Genomic DNA, 14,085 nt, shown 5'->3' on the forward strand with positions numbered 1-14,085 from the left:
CCTCTGCCCACTGCCCACCCACCCAATCTCCTCCCCTCCCTGCCCTTCCCTGGGTCAGTGTTGGACTACGACCTGGGAGACCAGGGTTCGAATCCCCACACAGCCATGAAGCTCACTGGATGACCTTGGGCCAGTCACTGCCTCTCAGCCTCAGAGGAAGGCAATGTAAAACCACCTCTGAATACCATTTACCATGAAAACCCTATTCATAGAGTCTCCATAAGTCAGGATTGACTTGAAGGCAGTCTATTCCATTTTCAAACACGATTGCACAGAAATAAATCCCATTTAACTCAAAAAGTATGCAACTGAACAAACCCACCCTCCCTTCTCCTCCCCTCCTTCTTGCCCCTTCCCTTCCCCTTCCTTTGCCCCTCCCTATCCATCACCATCCCCTTCCAATCCCCTCCTCTCCCTTCCCCCTCCTTCCCAGAGTCAGTTTTACCTATCTTAAGCATGACTGCACGAGAGTAAATTCCATTGAACTCTATAAGCATGCAAATGATCAAACCTGCCCCTCTTCCCCTTCCTTTGCCCCTCTCCAATCCGCTCCTTCCCCCTCCCTCTTCTCCTCCCCCATGGTCAGTTTTACCTATTCTAACCATGACTGCATTGGAGTAAATCCCATTGAACTAGTAAGCATGAAAATGATCAGACCTACCTTTCCCCTCCTTCCCCTCTACTCTCCCTTCCTCCTCTCCTTCCCTCTTCCTTTTTCCTCCTCTCCTGCCCACTCCAGCCCTCCCTCCCCTCCAGTCAGTTTTACTTATCCTAAACATGATTGCACGGGAGTAAATCACACTGAACTCAATAAACATGCAAATGATCAAACCTGTCCTTCTCCTCCCCTCCCTCTCCCGCCTGCTCCCCTCCCCCTCCCCCCCCTTATCATCCCCTGTGGTCAGTTGCACCTATCCTAAGCATGATTGCAGGGGAGTAAATCCCACGGAACTCAATAAGCATACAAATGATCAATCCATTCTCAGCAAACTTGCACAGGATTCCATTTCTTACCTCCCGGAATAAAAAAGCAGAGAAATTCACTAATAGGCAAAAAAACCTTGCTTTTTAAGAATGTACCTATAGCCCACAGATATGTCTATCGAACTTTAAAAAGCAGGGAAATTGGGCAGCTGTAGTGAATGCACCAGGGAAGCAGGAGACTTGATCTCCTCTCCAAGATATTGTGCTGCCCTACAAATTTGTCAAAATGCAAACACAATTTGGGTTGGTCTTTCACAGTTCACTTTCTGTGTAGCTTGGAAGAATTTGGTAACATGTACCTCTGAGCATATGGTGAGTAGTGGCAACACCTGCAATCAGCCCAAATAACAGCACATAATATGTGCTGTGCTGATCTTGTTTTAGCAGGGAGGAAGCAATATTACTAAGACAGTTGACATAGTTCAGATGGTCACTTTAAATATGTCTGATTTCCTTTGCAATTTTAGTGAAGTTTCCTATAGGAAAGCATTTTCTTTTGTTTCTATTTCTGTGAATATGTGTACAGCAACACTTTGCAAAATTTATACTAAAAAAACTCCAAAAATAATTGGGGAATAATGGCACTGACTATTCTGCAGAATAGTCTCCAGTGGACAAGAGGAGTGTCTCAATTTGCACAAGATAAAACAGTGGGAGATGAAATATATTCTAGCAAAATTCTAGGTGTGCTCTATGTTTTTAATTGACCATGCCCACCTTGCCTTAAATGAAGTGATTTAAACATAGCAGGCTGAAAACATGCATCCTCTTTTTTCCAACAGCTAGAATCATTGCTGAAGTAGCAACATATTGGAATCAGTCTGATTTTACATCAAACTGCAGTTTCAGATTCAATTGTTAATGCACCCAAAATAGAAATAGAACATAACCTCCAATTTGAAACACAAAAGGCTGTCTTCACCATCATATGACATTGACCGATAAAAAGGCTTTGAAATTAATAAAAATAAATTTGACACAGATTTCTGGGATGAATAATGAGGGAAATAAAATTTTCTAGATTAGATTCTCTGTAGAAACATTAGTAACACAGGAAAGAAGCAAAGTAAGAACACCACCAACATACAAAAATATAATTCTCCATCTTTGGAGATGGCAGGTGTTGCCACTACTCACCATATGCTCAGAGGTACATGGTACCAAATTCTTCCAAGCTACACAGGAAGTGGATTGGACTGTGAAAGACCAACTCAAATTGTGTTGGCATTTTGACCAATTTGTAGGGCAGTCCAATATCTCAGAGAGGAGGTCAGGTCTCCTGCTCCCCTGGTGCATTCATTATAGCTGTCCAATTTCCCTGCTTTTTGAAGTTTGATAGAAATATATGTGGGCTATAGGTACGTTCTTAAACCGCCAGGTTTTTTGCTTATTAGTGAATAACAAATCATAAAGACAGAAGGGAATCCATGTGTGAAATTTGTTCAGCTACCAAGAACACCTCTCCATATATCCTGGTTATTCTAATTGATAACACAAATGAATGGCATATTTTAGTGGAAACACTCAGTTGATATGAGGTATCATGGTGAGACATATAGAAAAAGATAGTCACTAAGATCGGTACGGCCAAGCTATTTTAACACTTGAACAGTAGACAAATTGAGCACTGGAGTTTAGCTATAACATGAATGCAGTTAACCTGTTGTCATGGGATGCAGGATGAATTTGATTCAGAAACAGATTTTCCCTTAGGCAACTTGATTCTGAACCAGAACTAACTCAAGGCAATGCTCAGTTATTCTTGAAAACAAAATATCTGTCTAACTCACCGTAAAAGGGCCTAGGTATGCTATAAATCCAGCTGAAACCAACACATCCCCTGCAATGTTGTTGATCATATAATCCAGATTCTGGACCGTTTCCTGCCAGCGTACCCTTTCATCAGCCAGGCCGTTAATCAACTGCAGAAAATAGCAATTGTCATTAGCTTCTTCATTTGAAAGGCCTGCTCCTGTTCACCAAACCCCAGCAGAAAATGCCACAGGAAAACAATGACTGGGACCTCCCCCCTAAACCTGAGATATGAGAAACGAAAAAGCAGGCTTGACTCCCTGTTGTGATTAAGGCCACAAAATTACTATCAGTTCGGATTTGGCAAATGCATTCTGACAGAAATAATTTTCAGTAGAAACGGGTGACTTTGCAAAACAAAATCAGGTTGAGTTTCAACTTGGGAGATTGTATGCATCTTTTTAACAGTTCTGTAGATGTGAAATGAAAGAAAGCTCGGTCTTCTACCCAATTCTTTCATTCAGCCTCTGCTCCTGTCTCTCATCTTGCCCCACAAACAAGTGGTAGGCAAGGGTTGATGAAGAGAATGCGGGAAGAGAAGCCACACGTGTATCTTCTGGTGCATCCTAGTTCTATCCCTTACTTTGTCAGCCCGGCCCAGTCTCTGCTCACACTGATCACACTTCATCTCCAGTTCCTCTTTTGTGGCCAAAGTGCCTCTGTATTTGGCCTGAAGGTGAGCAATACCATCCTCCACCTCTCGTAGACGTTCCTTGGCTTCATCAAGAATCCTCTGTGTGGCCTGGAGGTCTTCTTCAGCCTCCCTGAGGGCTTGCTATGGAAACATAAATATTTGTGAATGTCAAGTTCTGCATAATTTCTAGGAAAATAACTGTGATAATTTCTCTTTAGGGTTTTGTTAGGAGCTCTTCTGTGTATGTGAGAGAGAGAGGTGCAGAAGCTCTTGTCATTTTTAGGTGTACACTCGATTGATTGACTGCACTTGTATATTGCCCCATAGCTGAAGCTCTCTGGGCAGTTTACAGCAACCAAAAACATTAAAACAAATATACAATTTAAAACACATATTTTAAAAACAATTTAAAACACAATTAAAAAATTTAAAACAATTTAAAACAATTTAAAACACATGTTAAAATGCCTGGGAGAAGAGGAAAGTCTTGAGCTGGAGCTGAAAAGATAACAGTATTGGTGCCAGGTGCACCTCGTCAAGGAGATCATTCCATAATTTGGGGGCCACCACTGAGAAGGCCCTCTCCCTTGTTGCCACCCTCTGAGCTTCCCTTGGAGTAGGCACCCAGAGGAGGACACTCAATAACTTTGAAGGAGCACAACTGTAGCTCTTACTCGCTTTGGCTCCACAGCTTTTGCCACAAAGTGGTACTTATGCATGGCCCTGACCCACTGGCAGATAGATGTGCAGGCTTTAGACACTTTAGCAATGGCTGTTGGCTGAAATTCTTCACTGTCGATATACGGCTGAATGTATTTAATTACTGTGTCTGCAATATTATCCTGAAAAAAGTTAAAGAAGAGATTATGAGTGGGGGGACATCAAGGTCTGAGAGTTTAGGGGAGTCTGTTGTGAAGCAAAGCAAAATCCCATGGCAAAAATACATCAGGGCAGCAGTAAAAACATAAACTCCTTTGTACTTACCCTTCTGAACTTCAAGTTAACCTTAGGCATTGCTTTTTTATTCCTTCAAGATGGCTTTACCACTACAAGGCAATTCATTTGGTATGTGGGAAATGCAGACAAAAGTGGTGGGGGGAAGAACACCATTTATTTTCATCTGCTGGTTCAAGGCAAGAACCACAAGCTGAGTAACCTAAATAGCGACCAGTGACTAATCACTGTCAAAGGGACAGCAGAGTATGCTCACTGCATCCCTTAACAGGGCATAACATCACTGATGTTTGCTTCATAGCCAGTCTGCAACTAAAGACACATGGCTTACACCAAATTAGGTTGGAAATAAACTGAGTCATTTTCCCCAAAATTGGGAACTGGAATGAACTTGACCCTCTTCTCCTATCCGACAGTCAGGGATTACTTGCTAGCCTTCCAGATCCCTGGCTGTCAAATGACAGCTTTATGAAGCCAAAAGAGATCTCACCTGGCTAAGGGAAACATTTGAGGTAAACAGATTGCACCTAGTAAAACCCTCTTGCCTTAGGGATCCTTTGTATGTAAGGTGCTTACCCCCACCAGCAGTTTTACTGAGTGTTACCTCTTTAATTTCCCCTGTTTAATTGAATGGGGCCATACTGCTACATTAGATGGAATAAAGTGCTGCAAAGAGTCTGCACTAAAACTATGGGACAGGTTGTGTTGGTCAGTCTATTGACTCATCTCCAGCCTACAGGGACTGCACCTATGAAAACTGATGCTAGGGGCAAATGGGCACTCAGTACAGCAGACCATTTGAGCAACAGGGTCCCCTTTGGGTAGTGGGCTTTCCACCTTTGCCCTACACATAATAGTTTTCTCAAATACAGCTTTTCAAAGCAGCCCCTATGCAAGTCTGTACAGATGACTGCTTTGACAGGTTGCGCTATAGAAACAGCTGTTGAGGGCAAATGCTGACCTCCTGCAAGAGATCCCCTGTTGGGGTATGGGTGTTTGCCCCCCATCAGTGAAAATGGAAGCATCTGTAGGCAGCCTGGGATTGTGAGGCTTTACAACCCTGCATAATGTCCATAAGCATGCAAATTCTAGTGAGGCTTCTTCTGACCATGCTAAGCTGTAAAATGCAGCCTAAAACCATGGAAATCTGTAATCCTCTATGGTCTCTAACTGCTTTTGACAGCTTTGTATGTCCAGGTGAAGTTCCACTGAGGTTTCTCCTTGTCATGGGAAAGAGCGATTTACAGCAGGCAAGACCCCATGTTTCCGTCACCATATGCTTCCTTGCCAGGAAGGGTCCCGGCAGAACTTCACCTGGCTCTGAAAAGCTGTTATTTTGGGATTTGTGGCTGGGATGGGATGGTGTTAAACTAGGCTCTCTTCTCCTGTTTGGATTTTAATCCAATCCAGAGAAAAACCTGAGGATTTGCAATGCTGACTGCTTTTTGTGATGTACATTGTGGGCCCCTGAAGCTCATATCCATATACCTATCACCACCCATACTATATAAGGCATAGCAGAATAACAACAACAATAATAAATAAAATAAAGGGGAAATAATAGGTGCATCCTCCCTCCCTGCCAAGTGCATAAGTTTAGGTGTGGTTGTGAAGGGTGGAAAAAGAAGTGACCCTAGAGAGCCCTGCCCAAAGATACAGCATAATGGATGTATTATTTCTCTGAAATATATGCACATTAACTAATTAAATTGAACTTGATTAACAACAAAGTTATGAGAAAGAAAAGCATTTGATTGGCCAGATGGCAACTTTAAGTCCCATAATTATACCACTTACTCTGATGCTTAGGGCTGCCTTTTCTTTTTTTTACTAGTCCTTGCTCTTGGGCCTTTAATAGCAACCCCATCTGTAGACATTAGCAGGTGATAAGATTTATTTCCATGCCATAAAATGCTTCACCTGCTGTTGCTTCCAGATCAGGTTACTGCTAAAAGCACAGCAGAAGCCAAGGCCAAGAGAGAGTGAATGGTTGGCTACCTCTATAGTATTTACCTTATCATATTTAAACAGGCTTTCAAGAAATTTCCCTGGGTCCTGAAGAAGACCTTTACCAGGTTCCCAATAGTCATCTATCTTAGAACCTGGCTTCTCTCCTGCCACTTTCTTTGGCCTGATACCCTTCATAATGCAGACAGCTTCAATCACCATTTTCACTCCGAGTGGAGGGCGTTGCATTGTTCGCACCTAGTTGAAAACATGGGAAGAGAAATGGATTAGTGGTTCAGAATAGTGTCACATCCGTTGAAGAACTATTCTGGACTTCAATACTGAGGCATGAAATAAAATAAATCAAAATTAGAAAAAGTCGGCTCTGTGCCAAACTTAGAATCCGATCTTTAATGCAGTACCATGCTAGATGCATTCCTAAAGATGAGTGCCCTCCCTCTGATTTTTACTTTGTTTATGTAACAAAGTTCCATGTACACAGAACTTTACAAATGGTGAAAGGATAGGTTCCTGTCCCAAGGAGCTTATAATCTAGAAACTCACACAAGGAAGGCAACAGAGGAAGGGGTGAAAGGAGGAAAAATATGATATCAGTTCAGTTAATTGTACTCAGGTTTACAGCAGGGCTCCACTCATACGGCGGGTTACGTTCTGGACCCCTGCCGAAAAGCGAAAACTGCTGAAAAGCAAAACTCATTGAATAGAATGGTGTGCGATGCCTGAAAACCGCCGTAAAAGCGGAACAAGCACCGTACGAGTGGGGCTTTAGTCTAATTGCATCTAAATGAGACCGCCGCGTTAGCAAAGTGCCATAAAGCGAAGCCCTACTGTACTTACAATGGGGTATGAGGACTAGAGGGTCAAAGGCTTTATGGGAAATGTGAGGGGGGATTTGAAAGTAGGATGGCATAATGGAGACATTCTGGAAGTCAGCAAGAAAGAAAGGATAAATCATGTGAGGGAGCACAAGACCTTTGGGCGGCTAAGGGTGGTAGAGAAGGACAAGTGAAGATCACAGGCAGGAATGTACAATAGGGCACCACTCATATGGTGGGTTATGTTCTGGACCCTCGCTGAAAAGCAGAACTCATTGAATAGAATAGCGTGCAATGCCCGAAAACCACTGTAAAAGTAGAACAAGTGCCGCATGAGTGGGGATTTAGTCTAATTGTGACTAACTGAGACTGCCGCATTAGCGAAGTGCTGTAAAGCGAGGCCCTACTGTATTGGAACATAAGAATGGAAAGATAAGGGGGTACCTAGAGAGTTGTAAAAGTAAGAAGTTTGTGCTGGATCTGGGAACAGAGAGACAGTGTAGGAATTTAAGGAAATGTATGACATGGTCAGAATGACAAGATAGTTGAATGATATTGACAATAAAGTGGTGGACAGAGGTGAGGGGACCAAGGTGAGATCGTGTTAACAGAGGAGATGATTGCAACAGCTGAGGTGTGAGAAGACCAGGACCTGAACCAGTTTTTGCTGACAGAGAGAAAAGGGCCATCTATAGTTTTGCAGTATTGTAAAGGGAGAAAACAGTATGATCTGGCAACAGACTGAATGTGAAAAGAAAGAGAGATAAAGCCAAGGCTTTGTGTCTTTTCATCAGGGTGGATGATGATGTTTTTGATGGATACAAAGAGTGTGCAAGGAGAGAAGGCCTTGGGAGGAACTATGACAATGATGAAACATCCAAAAGGAGCAATCAGTAAAGCATCAGTACATGTGGGCATAGATGGAGGGAGGAGAGTGGTAGGACAGAAAGGCAGAACTGCCTGTTATCAGCACAGAGATGGTACTAAAAGCCACTCTACATTAGGTATAGAGAAAGAAACAGCAGAAAGCCACAATTAGTGCCCCGAGGGACCACAACAAAGACAGGGAAAGTAGATGAAGAGTTTCCTTGTATGAAAACATTGAAAGAGCAATTAGACAGGTAGGGAAAGTGTGAGCTGAGGACAGATTCATGGAGACCTAGGGCAAAAAGGGAGTCAAGCAAGAGAGAGTGATCAGTTCAAAGGCAGTGAGGAGGTCAAGATGAATGACCTTTGGATTTGGCAGGGAGGGAGGTGGTCAGTGATTTTGGTAAGGGTATTTTCAATGGAATGTTGAACAGCAAGGAAGATTTGGAGGAGAAAAAACGCAAGTGCCAGGCGTATGTAGCATGCTCCAGTAGCCTGAAAATCACAGGTAGATGAGAGATTGGATAGTAGTTGGAGAAGGAAATTGAAATAAGAGATCTTTTTTTGTGAATAGTGGAAACAGTAGCATGTGTCTGAATGTAGTAGGGAAGATATGTGATGGAGAGGAGGATAACTGATTATTCATTTCTTTAAAAAGAGCTGAAACCTAATATATATGTATTTTCTTTTCTATGAAATTTGAAATTTATTTCTTGTATACCCCCTCATAAAATGTTCAAAAGCCCCCCAACAGATTGCAGTATGGCTGCAATCCTAAGCACACATGCCCAGAAGTCCATCCTACTGAAATGAATGAGGCTTATTCACCAGCAGGTCTTACTTCAGTGGCTTTGCTTGCATTATGTCCTTTTCTAGATCAGGCCAATTAGCATAATAGACTATTACTTTGTTCCAGAAGACTTCTAACTTCACTTTGAAGGTGTAGTCCCTATTTCTTAGGAGGATAGATAGTAGCTGCCCTGAATATGACTGGAAAGGGTTGAACTGGTGCCTGCTTAGGTTTGATTTACACATGCATAGTGACCAGAGGCAAAGGAAGCTAGTGCTCATAAACCTTTCATAGTTATAAAAAAGAGAGAGAGAAAATTTCAGGACATGAAGCTTTTTCTCTCCCTTGCATGAAAAACAGCAGTTGTCCAAATTCTAAGGTGAAAACGAGGACAGGGCTCCTGCACCTTTAATAGTGGTGTAGAAGAGGGATTCCAGCAGGTACAGCTACTCCAGCTGAAATTCCCTCTTCTGCTCAATTATTATAAGTGCAGAAGCTTTTTCATCAGGCTCTCCTTCCAAATTCTTTCTTCTCCATAGGCATTAAAGATACAGGAGCCCTGGCTGCCTTTCTTTAATTCACTTGATGTCTCATAACTTACAGTGGAAACCTAACCATGTCTACTCAGAAGTAAGCCCTACTGAATTCAAATAAGCTTACTGCCAGATAAGTGTGGTGAGGATTGCAGCCTACTCAGAAGCAAGCTCTGCTGAATTCAATGGGACTTACTCCCAGATAAGTGTGGTTAGGATTGCAGCCTTAATCACTTAAAGCTGTATGGTGGATAATACTGTGGTTGACATTATATGGAAACTGATTCCGTTGTTTGATCTTTGATTATTGTTTCATGTTTGCAAGTTATCATTCAATGTCAGAACCTCAATGAATGGGAAAAGAACATTCATGCTTGAATTTGTCCCTATTTAGATGACTGTTGTGCTATTATTGTGTGCAAATCTATGTATACTTACTTAGAAGCCCCACTAAGTTTAATGAGATTTACTTCCAGGTAAGTGTGCATTCAAATATGATCTTATATGGATAAAACCACCTAATGCAAATAAAGGCTGAAATGCTCCAATATTTGCCTACAGATAGCCACACAGGCATGTATGCATGCATGGAGAAGAATCCCAATAATGTTTGTTTGGAATGCAGTGGGATGTGCTTCCTGCTAAGTATGGTTAGGGCTACAGCATTGGGAAAGTACTGAGTAGACTAGAGCTGACTGGTCTTCATTCCACCACCATCCATGAGCAGAAATTGTACAGACAGGATGGCAGTGATGATTACAACAGAAGGCAGCTGTTGGTTGGATAGGGGAATCTAATGCACCGTGGTAGACATAACCGCTGGGAAAGAAAGTGGGATTGCAATCTGGATACAGGAATACAATACTGGATAGAAATTGGTGTTTCCAATTTTTCAGTTGGCTTTCAATACAGTTTAACACAGCAGCTTGTTATCAGGACAGTAAGCAGGTGATAATGTTTATCTCTGTGCTGTGAAAAGTTCCCCCAGCTGATTTCTGTAAATCAGATATAATAGTACTCTTGGCCTGGTTGGTGTTCACTTTCATGGTTGCAGAGGTAAGTAGCAAAAAGATTCTGAAAAAGAAAGACTACCTGTGTTGTTTTGCTACCCACCACTGTGCTTTGTTGCTGACATAATTTAAAATGCAAACTGAATCATTTAGCTGACAGGACTGTCCTAGAGTAGCCGTGGTTGTGTGTGAAGAAGCTGCCTGCTGTTGGTTACAGAGCACATATGCTATGCACAGAAGCTAAGTTTGCACAACGTATTCTGCTTCTGATAGTTAGATCTTTTAAGAATTTGGAAGTTTAGGGAAAGGGTTTGGGGAATGGAATAAAAAGAAAATATGAAGGATAGATAGAGATGTGAGGTCCAAAGGATGGAACAAGGATCTCTGTAAGACCCTGGAACCTTGTCTCTAGCCATTGACAATCCTGCTTAAGCCTCCTTTAAATTGTAAGACTGCCAGTTACTGTCTACATGCTTTCATGGTAGAAACTGCTCTTAAAACACACACGGAAAAAGTCAACACTAGGATGCTCTAGGTATGGAATCCACATAAATAAGTACTAGGAGCATGCATCAGCTCTATGTATTTCCAAACTATGAGGTAAATAGGGGTGATTTGGGTAAGGCCTGAGTTGGACTGATTGGGTACTCTGTAATATCCCAAGTTGCTCTCTTAATGTCCCACGTTTTGGTGCCCTCAAACACATTGCATTTTTAAAGCAACTGCTGCATATTTCTTTTAGAAAAGTGAAACCAAGCTGACTAGGGAAACCCCCTGAGCTCAAGAGGGAAAGGAGGTGGGAATCTTCTGTTTTGACTGGCAGGTCTAGATTTCAATTATTTTCACAGGGCACTCCAATGGCAGTGATTTGAGGAAGAGATGTAAATATCAAAAACTGTGTGTGTTTCATGTGGATCTGTGTCTTCCTCCATGCAAGTCAATGAAAAGATTGAGAGAAGATATATCCCGAAAAAAATCTGGTGGGGGCAGAAGCCCCCTCCCCCATGATCAGCCCTTGGGGTCAGAGGCTCCCTGCTTGGGTGTATGATATTTTCCCTACTCTAGTCTTTCTTGGAGATCCATGCTATTTTTTCCCACCACCACCCCACTCCCTTATTATTTCTATTGTACCCACCCCCAAATGGTAAAGTCTGTCCTTGCTGTAGAAGCACCATAGCTGTCATTTTGAATTGTGGCTGGTTTCATTCCCTCAAAAGGGGTGGTCATGCCTGCAATTACATCCACTTCTGAGAGAAAATAAGGTTTTTAATTTTCTCCAATCCACTCTGGTGGGGCTCCTATGCCTACAAATTTCATCTACTTCTGTGAAAAGAAAAAATGGTATAGCCATTTTTAGTTTCCCCATTATAGTGACTGGAGGAAAAGCAAAGCTTCATTTTTGATAGATCTAATTTGATACCAGATGACTCAAGTTTGAAAGATGCAGAATGGCTCCAAAACAGAGGCTGCTTCCCAAAGCTACAGATGAAAGTCATAACAATGAATTGTCAGTGTTCATCCCTAACCAGTATCATACTTGTGCTGCAATACCATAGATGGGCAGAATGCAAACATTCCTGTTTTGACTGTTCCCTTCAGGGTTAGAACAATTAGAACATGTTCATGCGGAGACGCTCCAGAGTTTTCCTGCTGGATACCATTAACAGAGGAAGTGAGTTTGTGGAGACCCTGAAAGTTATCTATCCCAAGGCAGATGGTCTTCATGAAAAGGACTTTGACTGGCTGTTTGATTGCCCTCAGACAGAACAGTTTCTTGAGTGGTTCTGCAATACGGTGGGGGAGGAGAATGTATTGAACTCCACAGAACTGGAGACCTATGAGAAACTGGTAATTTCTAAGAAGCCTGTTCTGGAAGGTGAAGCGCTGGAGCAGGTGCTGAAGACCTGTCGCCAATCTTCTCAGCTAAAATGTGCTATGCAGCAGAATGATGCCCTGCCGATTGAGAGCCTTGAACAAGAGATGAAGATATTGAAGAGCCAATGCACCTGTCGGATAAAGCGGCGCAACAAGCTTCAAATTCGTGTAGCCTGCTTGAAACAGGAGCTCTGTCATTCAGCAGAGCAGAAAGAGACAGCAAGCCGAGAGCTAAAGCAGGCACACCTGCAGCTAGAGCTAGAGAATTGTCAAAGCAACGATGTTCTCAGCCAGGCCTGTAAGAAAGCAAAGGAGCTAGTGCAGTGGCATAGGGACCCTACACATGAGCGACAGAAAGCATCAATGGCAACGGCAGACCTGGGACATTTCCTGGAATTGGAAGAAAAAGTAAACAAGTCTTTATTGGGATTCTTCCCAAAGGTCATGCCAGATGTTACCAATGACGTGCAAGTTGATAAAACTGTTCTGGTGAAAAAAGGGCAGGCAGACTCTTGGGAAGAGCTGAATGTAGGAGCTATAGAAAGACTAGGCTGGAAAGTGCTGCTAGAAAGTAAGTGCATAATCTGTAATAAAGATTCTGAAGGTGACAAAATAGCCAGTGGCATACTGAAAAGCCAGATTCTCTTCAAGGAGCAGCCAGCCAGTAAGAACGAGCCAGAGTTTACTTGTAAAGCTCTGCCACAAGAAAAGGACCAGCTGAAAACTGAGAACTCCAGAAATGAAGAATTGGCTGTTCAGAGTTGTTGTCAAGGAGGGCTGAAGATACAGAAAGAAGCTGCTCAAATGAAGCATCCTAAAGGTGACAACTTGGATAGCCACCAGGAAGATCTGGGCCGCATGGAGATAGCTTACATGTGCATCCAGACAGAGGTAGTCATGGCTTCTGCAGAAATTAAGGGAATTTCATCTACCTTGCAATGGGCAGGGAAGGCCTTGAAGGCTGCTAAGGAGAACAAGGTAGGTTGCTTGCTTCCTGGCTTAAGGAAACAGGCTTTGGTAAGTAGCAGCAATCTCTTTGTGACATAAAAAGTGTCTGCAAGACAACAAGGATTTTGTTTTGTTTTTTATATCCAGGAATAATAAAGAGCCAGAATGAAACTCTCATTCACCTGCATTCCTTGGCAAATGGTTTGAACTAGATTGCCATTATTGCTTTACCTGTACTGAATGCTATAAAGCTCAGTAAGAAGTATTCTCCTTGTCACGGAAGCCCCTGCTTGACTTTGCATTTATTGGAGTGGGGGCTTGATTCTGTTCAACTGCCAATCCCTGTACATCAAGATTTTGTGAAAGTATAGGACATCTATGAAAGCTGAAACTGGCAAAGCTGGGATGAAAACTGACATGCTTTTGGCAATGAGAAAATGAATGGGTGGTGATAGCAAAAGAAAGGAACTAGAAGCAGTTACTCTTCAGCTATAAAGATATCCCTTGCTAGGGATAAGTAAGAATACAATAAACATTAGGGCACAGGGCAGGGAAAAAGAAAAAGCACAATACAGTTTTTCATTTAAGTCTAGAGTGTGTACGTGGTTTGTTTATACACAAGTGCTCCCACCCTGGAGTCACAGGCTTGAATAGATTGGGGTAACACCAACAAAATCCCCTTCTGGTGGTTTATTTACATGTAAACTGTATATTATATATTAATTATGCTGCTCACATTCCTAAATACTTGATGTTTCAAGTAAAATTTTTGCCTTTCACTTCATGGACTCTTGACTGCTGAGCAAAGTCTTTATAATAGTTCTACAATCATTTGAATATCAAGACTTAGGAAACCAGAGTTGAACTGGTCGTCTGGACCCATCTAGGCCTAAGC

At 42.3% G+C, this 14,085-nt stretch overlaps 2 protein-coding genes across 13 annotated transcripts in view; one reads left to right on the forward strand and one right to left on the reverse strand.

Moving 5' to 3' along the window:
- The window catches only part of BAP1 (BRCA1 associated protein 1), a 94,571-nt gene that overhangs the window by 72,291 nt on the left and 8,195 nt on the right, over nucleotides 1-14,085 (forward strand). Inside the window, exons 1-2 of one of the 9 annotated variants that reach the window (XM_061617938.1) lie at nucleotides 9,812-9,833; nucleotides 11,967-13,259. The exons of 2 other annotated variants lie outside the window; for them this stretch is intronic. In XM_061617938.1, the coding sequence (XP_061473922.1) occupies nucleotides 11,985-13,259 (1,275 nt within the window). In that variant the 5' untranslated portion in view covers nucleotides 9,812-9,833; nucleotides 11,967-11,984. Of the gene's footprint in view, nucleotides 1-9,811; nucleotides 9,834-10,253; nucleotides 10,414-10,830; nucleotides 10,903-10,946; nucleotides 10,968-11,966; nucleotides 13,260-14,085 lie in introns of those variants that run through there. 6 more of the 9 variants (XM_061617935.1, XM_061617942.1, XM_061617940.1 and 3 more) reach the window with 6 other exon arrangements.
- Nucleotides 1-14,085, reverse strand: part of DNAH1 (dynein axonemal heavy chain 1) — a 220,996-nt gene that overhangs the window by 32,679 nt on the left and 174,232 nt on the right. For all 4 annotated transcript variants that reach the window (XM_061617932.1, XM_061617931.1, XM_061617930.1 and 1 more), the window contains 4 exons: nucleotides 6,398-6,589; nucleotides 4,105-4,272; nucleotides 3,380-3,571; nucleotides 2,775-2,906 (listed from right to left, as the gene is read on the reverse strand). In XM_061617932.1, the coding sequence (XP_061473916.1) occupies nucleotides 2,775-2,906; nucleotides 3,380-3,571; nucleotides 4,105-4,272; nucleotides 6,398-6,589 (684 nt within the window). The remainder of the gene's footprint in view (nucleotides 1-2,774; nucleotides 2,907-3,379; nucleotides 3,572-4,104; nucleotides 4,273-6,397; nucleotides 6,590-14,085) is intronic.

The sequence above is a fragment of the Rhineura floridana genome, chromosome 3 (genome assembly GCF_030035675.1).
Source record: "Rhineura floridana isolate rRhiFlo1 chromosome 3, rRhiFlo1.hap2, whole genome shotgun sequence".
Taxonomy (NCBI): domain Eukaryota; kingdom Metazoa; phylum Chordata; class Lepidosauria; order Squamata; family Rhineuridae; genus Rhineura; species Rhineura floridana.